Here is a 10,455-nt window from a genome sequence, read left to right on the forward strand (position 1 = left end):
CCGTGGCCGTTCAACAGCTCCGGATCCATTGTACACATTTGGTGGGTTATTGCCCCTCCTATCTTGAGATAGGTTATTTGGGACATTCCCTCCGTTGCGTATTTCGGACAGGACCCCCCCTGAACGAGCCTGGCCACCACCTCCAGCTTGGTCCTCTCTATGAGAGTTGAGGCGATCTCGCAGGTCACCTCCCTGGGTGGTCTGGTGACTTTGAGCTGAACTTAACTGCTGCCGCAGGTCTCCCCCAGAGAGATCACTTCGGCGACTGCCGGTCCAGTGGCTCTTGCTGGATAGGCTTGGAATCCGCCTTTAGTGGTGATGACCTGAGCTTTCCCCTGGCGCCCTGCTACGCCGGGAAGGTCCAGCAGATGGCGGGTTTCTCTTACTACTCCCATAGGCTGGGATGTCCTAGACGGGCCGACGAGGAGACGGATATCTGACCGGAGATGGAGAATTCCTGACTAGGGAGGCGATCCTAGTTCCGTCTGGACGGATCAAGTTTGGTGGGGGCCTTTCGGCCCTGCCAACCTCCTGGTCCCGCGCCGGGCGATCTGGACGAGGCGCAGGACGGTTGTCGGGGACAGGCTGGCGTCGCGAGCTCTCCCCAGATCTCCTTCGGGAATTTCCTCGAGCTCCCTTGGGCGTTCTCGAGGATGGCTGAGAGCTAGGAGTTGACGTCCTGACCGAACGACTGTCTTTCTGTTGTCCGGTCCTAGGCATTTCCTCGAAGTTTGCCTCTCGATGGTGTGATGAAGGGGTGGAGTTGGCTGCCGGAAGTCTATCCGAACGGCTATGCCTGGACCGGTTACCCCGGCGAGAGTTAGGAGCTTCGCCTTGCCTCTCTCCGACGTTAACGCCGGTTGTGAGAGGGGGTAATCGGGCCAGGATATCCTGAATTTGCTTGCTGGCTGTTGCTAACTGGCTCCTCAGTTGAGCGTTCTCCATCTCCACCACAGTATAATAACATGGGTTCGAATTAGGTGGCCGAGGCGCCGAACTACCGGTATCATCTTGGCCCACCGGCTGTTTTCCTGGCCGCTGCTGGACTTCAGGAACTTGTTCATCAGGGATGGTAGTATGATGAGCCTCTTGCCCATCATGTTGTTCTGCCTCGTTACCATGCCTAGACCGAGTAGTCACCATCGTTGGATGTTTGCTGCAGCACTAATCGAACTTGCTCTCAATGAAAGCACCAAACTGTTGACGCGGTTCTTCGCCAACAGGTAATTAAGAGAAGAAGAGAAATGGATTAGTGCTAAAGGTGAACCGAAATAGATATATGATCTTAGAGGATGAAAGAGGTGACTCAAGACACGGTTTTTAAGTGGTTCGAAGGTTAAAATCCTTCTACTCCACTAGTCAATATTATTGATCTATACTGAGTATTTGATTACAGAGTATTTCTTACAAGAGATTATTTTTCCAACCCATATCAACTCCCAGGGTTTCCATATTTATAGGAGAAGGCACCTGGAAGTTGGTAAGAAGGTTATCCCGTGACCTTATTACTTGTCGTATCAATTCTGTGACATTCATGATTAATTCCTAAACCTGACACATAAGTGTGGTCAAATCAATAGGTAAGGAAGTAATGGGACGCACGGCCCAACCCAGTCGTGGGTGTCTGAACACGCACGTTCCTGCTGCGTGTCCGAAAAGTCAGGGGGATATCGAACACGTGACGCTTGATATATGCACGCTTACCTTGCGTGCGTAGACTTCACAAAGGGGCACAGCCTCCATATCCAGCTCGTACCACGAGCTTCATACTTAGCTAGGTCCTCGGCCTTCGGAATCCCTCCCCCGGCCTTGGCGGTGAAGGCGAGCTCTTAGGGCTTCCTCGAGCTAAGAAGGCACGACACTACAACAGAAGCTCTGGCCCTGGGGATGAACATGAGGTAATCATGGTTAGGCCACAGCTCGGCTTGCTAATCAGCCCGTGGGAAAATCAGGGCGTACACAGACTTTTTCTTCGAATTTTTACAATATTTATCATGTTTGACTGAAGAAAAAAAAAACCCACATTTTAGTTAAAAATGCTACCTAAATAAGAAAAGTCAGCAGTTTTGATTCCTTGATCTAAAAGACCAATAATTTTGCTGTCATAAGCTATTATTCCAGGTAATTGAATATGTGTTTATAATATCTTTAAATTCAAATTTACTACTAGTCCATCTACATTTGATTGGACACTGATTGGTTGGTAGTTTGAGACATTATATTTTTAATACAAGCCAGCCAATCAGTCAATCAAATCTTCTCTTGCAAAAACCAAATTTTACTTTTTTTTTAATCAAGTTATGCATCAGTTTGTAGATTTGTGGTGGAATTTCATATATAAGTTATGCATCATAAGTTTTCATGTAACCAGTGCTTATTTCTTGGTTATATTAAAGAAATATATGTATATATATTCATGATTTCAGCCGAGGCCATACCATAATACACATCACTTAGAAATTATTTCAACACTTAAAAATAAGACAGTACAATTTGATATTGACAGTATGTATAAGTTTCTCATCATACTCTTGCCTCACTACAAGGAAATAAGTCTAATAATGGCTTATTATAATCAAGAAAAGGTTCAAGAATCACTTTTATTGTCATGAATAGCTAATTCTTTTCTGGCATAGACTCATATATACTACATGTAGATTACTAATACCAATCATCATTGCAGTTTTGAACAAAATAAATAGAAATTGTAATAATTCAAATTCTAAAAATTTACATGATAAACTCTGATTTGTTGTATGAATTATCATCGCGCTTCGACAGCTGTTATGCTTGTATTGCATGATGGTGTCTTAGAAAAGAGGGAATGGTATCCCTCCCAGAAATCTGTGTTGGTGAAATAGGCTGGTGGTTTGGGTTGAGGTAACACTTTCTCACCGCTCAACATTAGAATAACAGAAGACATATTAGGCCTATCAATAGGTTTTTGTTGCACACACAAGAGACCAATGTAGATGCAACGCAATGCTTCTTCCATGTTGTCGTTTGGATCTCTTAACAAGCACTTATTAATAAACATAAATGGGTTGCCTTCTTTCATCAAAGTCCATGCCTAACAAATATTATAAAAATATAAATAAAAAAGAAAAAGCTAAATGCTTACCAATCCAATTAGGTTAAGTATGCTATCCAAATACTTACCAATCCAGTGAGGTTAAGAATGCTATCTTCATCGTACAGGCCTCTACTTTTCTTTCCACTTACGATTTCAAGCATCAATGTGCCAAAACTAAATACGTCAGATTTTGTTGAGAATACATTGGAAGCATATTCTGGAGCCAAATAACCACTACATTTGCATAACATTATTTATTAGTATACAATAGATTTATATTAAAGAAACTAAAAGGATTTCAAAGATGACTTACTAAGTTCCAACTATTTAGACCCTGTTTCGGTACCATAATTTATTCAGAATTTTTTGAAAATTTGTAGGATGTTCTAGATAGTTATAATGTACACCATCATATAAAAAAATTTGGGATTATAACTATTCAGGTGCAAAATAGAAAAAGGATGCACGGTGTTGAAAAAAATTTAACTAAACAATAATTTGTTAAATTTTAACTAAACATATATGGGATTAATATATAATGAACTCCCTATATATATATTAATTTATATATATATATATTTTAACTAAACAATAATTTGTTATTTGAGATTTATGTTAAAATTTAAACGGGTTTAGAATAATGGGGCTAATTGCCATTCTTTGATAAACACAATGATCAAATTAACTAAAAAATAAACTCAATAACTAAAGTGACATTCTATGTATAACTCAAGGGGCAATGGTGCTTAAAACCCTTTAAAATATTTAAAGAATTGAAATGTTTTGGACCAATGACAAACTACTCTTGTAATGGAGAATTAAATTCAACAAGATAAGATGTGGTTTTTGTTGGGAAGCTTCTTCAGACTCAAAAGTCTTACAAATTGATGTGATGGTCGACCCTTACTTTTCATCACAATTATTGGTAATCCAAACTCTCTCTCTCTCTCCACACATAAAACTACCCCAATGAAAACGTCTCTCATGTAAAGTAAATTGGACACTTAAATTTAGTTAGATAAGATATGGTTGGTGTTGGTGAGCACCTTACAACAAACACTATTCTCACGAGCCTAAAATCTTTACCATTCATTATCTCTCTTCTCTACTGTTTTCACGTAGTATTGCATAATTGAGATTTTAGTCATTCTCCTAATCGTTTTTCATTCCTACAAAAATTTTATAGAAAGAAAAGAAAAATCTACTCTTTCATCCCTCTGCTAGTCTCGCCAGCAACCTGTATAAAGATATTGGGTACGTTATTCTCAATCCTCATTTTCTTTATATGCTCTTAATTTCTTACGTAATCTACTTTTAATATTTTTCATTCTTAGTTTCAGGTTAAAAAAAAAAAGTTATGAACAAGCAAGGAGATTAAAGTTCAAAAGCTATATAGATCGAAACAAACCATGGCAGAGAGTGTCGTGAGTTTTCTATTAGAGAAGCTTTCATCCTTGTTGGAAGGTGAAGCAAAGCTCATGAGTGGATTTCGAAATGAAGTTGTTTTTGTGAAAAATGAGTTGGATCGCATGAGGGCCTTCTTGCGATCTGCTGATGCTTCAGAAGATGAGGATGAGGAAATCAAAGTATGGGTTAAGCAAGTTAGGGAGGTTGCTTACGACATAGAAGACATTCTCGATGATTTTTTGTATAGATTTGAGCATACTAAGCGACATGGAGTTTATGGTCATTTGTGTAAGATGGTTCGTGGAATCAAGAACTTGAAAGCTCGCCATCGAATTGCCTCCCAATTGCACAATATCAAAGTCAGAGTTACTGATATTTTTGAGGGACATAAGAGATATGGTTACAAATTGGGTTGTATAGAGATCGGATCAAGTTCTGGGACCAAACCTTTGTACTCTTCTGAGCTTAGAAGTGACGCACGGTTGCTGGAAGAAGCTCAACTAGTGGGCATTGATTCACACAAGCAAGATCTTTTGAGTTTTCTTGTGGAGGATACCTCTCAACTACAAGTGGCTGCAGTGGTGGGAATGGGAGGGCTGGGAAAAACCACTCTAGTGAGTTCAGTTTATAATGATTTACAAGCAAAGAATCATTTTCATCAACATGAAGCTTGGGTCACTGTTTCACAATCGTTCAAGCTAGATGACCTTCTGAGGCAAATTATCCGGCAATCATTCAAAACTTTCAACCTACCACTTTCGGAAGAGGTTGAGAAGTCCACAGACACTCACTTCCTAAAGAGAACAATTGTTGATTTTCTTCATGGGAAAAGATACTTGCTTGTATTAGATGACATATGGGATGTGGATGCATGGGAAGCAGTAAAAGCTGCATTTCGAAACAACAACAATGGTAGCCGATTAATAATCACAACTCGTATTGCAGATGTGGCCACTTCCTCTACCAAAGATGTTGGTGGTAAGATCTTTCACTTAAATCCTTTATCTTTTGAAGACTCTTGGACACTATTTTGTGCAAAAGCCTTCCAAGGCAACCCTTGTCCTACTCATTTGGAGAAAATTTCAAAAGACATCCTAAAAAGATGCGAGGGATTGCCTCTTGCCATTGTGGCAATAGGAAGCATGTTGGCTACAAAGGACATCTACAAGGTGGATGAGTGGGAGATTGTTGATCGTTCTCTGCGAGCTGAATTACAAGGAAATAAAAAATTGAAAGGCATGCAAGCGATACTTTCACTTAGTTTCAATGATTTGCCTTACAACTTGAAGTATTGTTTCATGTATGTGAGTGTATTCCCTGAGGATTACTTGATTAAACGCAATGTTCTGATTCGATTGTGGATTGCTGAAGGTTTCATAGAAGAAGCTGAGGGAAGACCATTAGAAGAAGTAGCAAATGGTTGTTTCAATGAGCTTATTAATAGAAGCTTGGTCCAAGTGAAGGATAGATATGATGATGGAAGAATCAAAAGTTGTCGAGTGCATGATATTTTAAGGGAAACTATGCTTCTTAAATCAAAAGACCAAAGCTTTGCAACAATAACTAATAAAGAGAGTGGTAGAAGGATGTCAGAAAGAGTTCGACGACTATCTGTGCATGAAGGAACAAATATAGATATATTTGAGGCCAATCACTTATCTCAATTGCGCTCCGTTCTCTTATTCACCAAAGAAAATGATGTTTGGAACAATTTGATGTCTTCATTTTCTGACCATGGGTAAAGACTTCTCAAGGTGTTGGATTGTACACGTGCACCTATGACCACATTTCCAATAGAAATCACAAAGTTGTACCATTTGCGATATCTATCTTTAAGAGATACTGCTGTAAGTTCAGTTCCACGCTCTATTGTGAATCTTCGACATCTTGAAACATTAGACCTCAAAAGAACCCTTGTACGAGAGCTTCCCAGTGAGATTTTACGATTACAATGTTTGCGACATGTAATAGTTTATGGTTATGGTTCTCTACCTAATATGATACCGCATGGTTTAAAGGCTTTAAAAGGAATAGATTCCCTTTCTTCCTTGAGAAAACTTTGTGCTGTTGAGGCAAAACTTGGTGAAACTGAGCTTCTGATATCCATAGGAAGGCTAACACAATTGACCATGTTATGCATTCTACAACTTGGAGTTGAGCATGGAGATGCACTGTGCTCATCAATTCATAAATTAAAGTTCCTTCGTTCACTACGTTTGGATTCAAGATCAGATGATGAAACCCTTAGTCTGGAGTTTATATCATCCTCGTCTCTTCAATTACTTCAGAGATTAATTATAGTAGGACGCGTAGTGGAGAATTCACAAGAAAGGTTACAAAACCTTACAAACTTGTCCATATTATATTTGTCTGGTAGTAAGTTGCAGGTTGATCCGCTAAAGTCATTACAAGCTTTACCCAATCTAGTATCACTCAGCTTTGATGATCGAGCTTATGATGGGCAGTCACTATGTTTTAAAGCTGGAGGTTTCTTAATGCTAAGAAAACTCTATATTGTAACAGCCAAAAACTTGAGAAGGATGACAGTGGAAGATAAAGCATTGCCGCATCTCGAACTTATGTGTTTGGAAAATTGCAAATTACTAGAGGAAACTCCATTAGGAATTGAACGCCTAAAAAACCTCCAACACTTGTTTTTGATAGACATGGCTATGGAATTAAGAACAACTATATATCGTGGAAGTCAACATGAGAATTACTTAAAAATAATGCACATTCCAGGAATTTACATTGGAACGGGAGATGATGGTCATTGGTTGTAGTAATGTAAGTTTTATTCTTCTTCCTTTGTAAATTATACTTTTCAATTCAATAATGAGGAAGATTCTTTATGTGAAAAATATGATTTTTCATTCAACTTTCTAAATTATATCACATCCTATAACATAGAAATTATGATTTATATATTTTTGGACTCTGTATTTTTTCTAATTACTTATTTGGATGTCTTCAGGAAGAAGTCGGCACTAGATCTGGGTCTTGGGAATGGCAGCAGCAACGATGGAAGTGTCTCTCCTTAGAAGAAGTTCTTCTTGTAGTTTTGATGCAGGTGGATTGGAAAATTGTTATGGTTGTACTTTTGGACATGGATAGATTGGATTTGGTGGGTCTGGTGGTTTTGGAACTACAAATCCATTAATCTAAAATATTCAATCAAAAGCTAAATGGTTAATACATCTATGAATTTAGGAAAAAATTGTTATTTAGTTTTTATTTTGTGCTTATAGGTTTGAAGCTTCTCTGCTCACCACCGGCCATAGAGGCAACTTTTAGTTTTTGCATTTTTTTTCTTCTTTCAAATTCACTTAGTTTGAGTTTCATATAGAATTGGAAGTTTTAAAAAAAATTGATAAGCCCAGACCCAGGCAAAACAAATCTTGGATTAATCACTGTGAAGAGTGTTCCATCTCTGCAACAATCGCTTGAGACTAAAGGAGAAAGGGACCTCAATGTCCCTTGTGATCCACCTAAGAAGTGAGTGATCCTCAAAATTTCGTTTCCCTCAAGGATGTCAGTCATTGGTGAACCAGATAGGGCTGTTAGCTGGGTTGGAGGAGATGGGGCAGCTGGAGGATGAGTGAAAAAAGAAGATTTGAGCTTAAGGATTTTAGTTTTAATTAAGTTTTAAATTAAAATTACATTTTTATTTAATTTTTTATTTTTAAAATTAATTAAATATAATTTAAAATTCAACATTTAATAAAATCCAAAGATATTTTGGTCATATTAAAATTATTTTTGACCAAAATTAATTTTAGGGGCCTATTTTAGTCTGATTTAAAATAAAGTGTTCAAAAAGCAATTAAACAGAATAGGGGATCTAAATAGGTAGTGGGGAGAAGCATAAGGTCTAAAAAAATATAAACTCTAAAAATTATTAGAATATTAGTGTAATCCATCATTTGTGTAGGTACGTATATAGCTTGAAGCTTCACTTTTTACTTAAAATAATGTAGTAAGATGATCAAATGAAATAACTGAGACAATTTTAATGATCATAGACACTAAAGATGTGAGTTCTTAATTAGAAGTGTACAAGGATCAAACAAGTGTAAGTATACTTTTACTACTAGATTTTATTGGGTAAGTGAATAACCTACACATATATTTTATGTATATATATATATATATTTATAGAAAGTTGGCTTTTTGGAGAAGATGTTGTTGGGAGGTTTTATGTCCTAATTAAAACTCAATTTCTTTGTAATTTCATTTTATTATCAATAAAATAATAGAAATCATTTTTGGCTTGGTCAATCACCTTGCTCACATGTTTTATTTTCGTGATTATTTGTTTAATATAAACTTCTATTGAATCCTGAGCATATAGCTAATCATATTTATAATGATGTAATCAAAGTAGAATATAAATATGATTATATGTTAAAAAATAAGTTAGTCCTAAGATTAGTCAGTGCACAAGATTTACACTGACTTGCCAATCTACGATATAATCTACTTACACATTGTAGTGTTATGTTCTTTTCAGAACATTAGAAAAGTAGATAAGATCGGATGTATTTGTTACTTCGGACTGGACCGATATTGACAGTAGATAGGATAAGTAAACATACCACCATTATCAATTCTAGTCATATCATACGATTGACTGATAACTCTACAAAATAGAGTTATTTTGCCACTTTTTATGTGCTAATTGTTGCTTAATTCTTGAGTTTTTAATTAATTTATTAAGTTTTTAAGTAGTTTTAAATTTATTAGTCTTATTTTGATTTTATATAATTTTTTGTATTTTTATAGTTATTTTGTTGTAAAATGTTGTAGTTAATGATTTGAATTATTGTTGTTTAATTTGAGGTAAAAATGTGTTGTATTATTGAAACTTAAATGTTTAATAGAAATTAAGTTTTAATTAATATTTTCATGGAATTTATGAGATATATTTGATTATTGAAAATATTTAGTTTTAATTTAATTTATATTTGTTTTATAGGGAATTTGTTGTATTTTATTTGCTCTTGAAAAGCAAGAAAAATCAAAGAAAGAAGTGACATTTTTGAGAGAGGCAAAGAAAATGGCTCCTCCTAGCTGCTTCCTCACAGCCCAACCGGCCCAACAACAATGCTCAGGCCCAGCCCACCACCTGTCTTCCAGCTCTCCTCAGCAAAGGCCACCTGACTCCAAGCTCAGCAGCTCACGCATCACACCCAACGCCCTCACGTTCAGCAGCCTCCCTGATGCTCCAGCTTCTGCCTCCTACCGCCACCTGTCTCCCACTTGCTTCCCTAGCTGCCCAGCCGTTTCCAACAGTAGCCCAACGCCAGCCTTCACGCCTAGACCAATCCTTCCCACCGAACCACCACAAGCCATTTTTTTTCCTTCTTGAGCCCACAAATACACTTTTGTACCTTTGTCCCCTTTGCCAAAAATACCACTTTTTACCCAAACTTTTCTATATATTTTACCCCAAAACATCATCATTACACCCTAAAATTTGCCCCTATTTTCCATATTATTATTAACTTAATTAATTTAAATTGATTATTTTAATACTCATTTTTTGGCTATAAATAAGGGATTTGGGTGTCAATTTTAGAAGGAGGTTACCATACCAAAAATTCTACACATTTCAAAACCTCTCTATTCTCTTCATCTTCTTCTTTTTGGTTATTTTCTATGTATTTTTAGAGGAAATATTTGGGGGTTTCTCCTCCAAATTTTCCTATTTATGTTTGTAATTTTTAGTTTGTATTTTCTATTATAGTTATGAGTTTCTAATCTTTTTAAGATTATTAAGGTGATGATGAAACAATTTGTAACTAGATAGTATTTATTTTGTATGTTGATTTCCCATTTTGTGCAACAAAGTTTATGGATTTTTCTTCTTCAAATATCTTCTTTCATCTTAAATATCATGTATTTTGGATTGTTAGCACATATTTACACTTTGTTCTTCATTAGTGCAAAAACATAATATTCTTTGTGTAAGATAT

General features: G+C 36.7%; 3 protein-coding genes across 3 annotated transcripts; 2 read left to right on the forward strand and 1 right to left on the reverse strand.

Annotated features, from left to right (window-relative positions):
• Window positions 1–2,764: 2,764 nt before the first annotated feature.
• LOC133792633 (G-type lectin S-receptor-like serine/threonine-protein kinase At4g27290) lies at window positions 2,765–4,221 on the reverse strand. The gene is made up of 3 exons (XM_062230540.1): window positions 4,160–4,221; window positions 3,160–3,307; window positions 2,765–3,070 (listed from the first exon to the last, which is right to left on the reverse strand). The coding sequence occupies exons 1-3, from the start codon at window positions 4,219–4,221 to the stop codon at window positions 2,765–2,767; spliced, it is 516 nt and encodes a 171-aa protein (XP_062086524.1).
• LOC133789201 (disease resistance protein RPM1-like) lies at window positions 4,187–6,222 on the forward strand. Its single transcript, XM_062226965.1, has 2 exons — window positions 4,187–4,327; window positions 4,414–6,222. Exon 2 carries the CDS (start codon window positions 4,483–4,485, stop codon window positions 6,220–6,222), a length of 1,740 nt encoding a protein of 579 aa, XP_062082949.1. The 5' UTR covers window positions 4,187–4,327; window positions 4,414–4,482.
• Window positions 6,223–6,258: 36 nt separating this feature from the next.
• LOC133789208 (probable disease resistance protein RXW24L) lies at window positions 6,259–7,707 on the forward strand. The gene is made up of 2 exons (XM_062226974.1): window positions 6,259–7,267; window positions 7,455–7,707. The coding sequence occupies exon 1, from the start codon at window positions 6,259–6,261 to the stop codon at window positions 7,261–7,263; it is 1,005 nt and encodes a 334-aa protein (XP_062082958.1). The 3' UTR covers window positions 7,264–7,267; window positions 7,455–7,707.
• Window positions 7,708–10,455: the final 2,748 nt, after the last annotated feature.

This window comes from Humulus lupulus, chromosome 7 (genome assembly GCF_963169125.1).
Source record: "Humulus lupulus chromosome 7, drHumLupu1.1, whole genome shotgun sequence".
Lineage (NCBI taxonomy): Eukaryota > Viridiplantae > Streptophyta > Magnoliopsida > Rosales > Cannabaceae > Humulus > Humulus lupulus.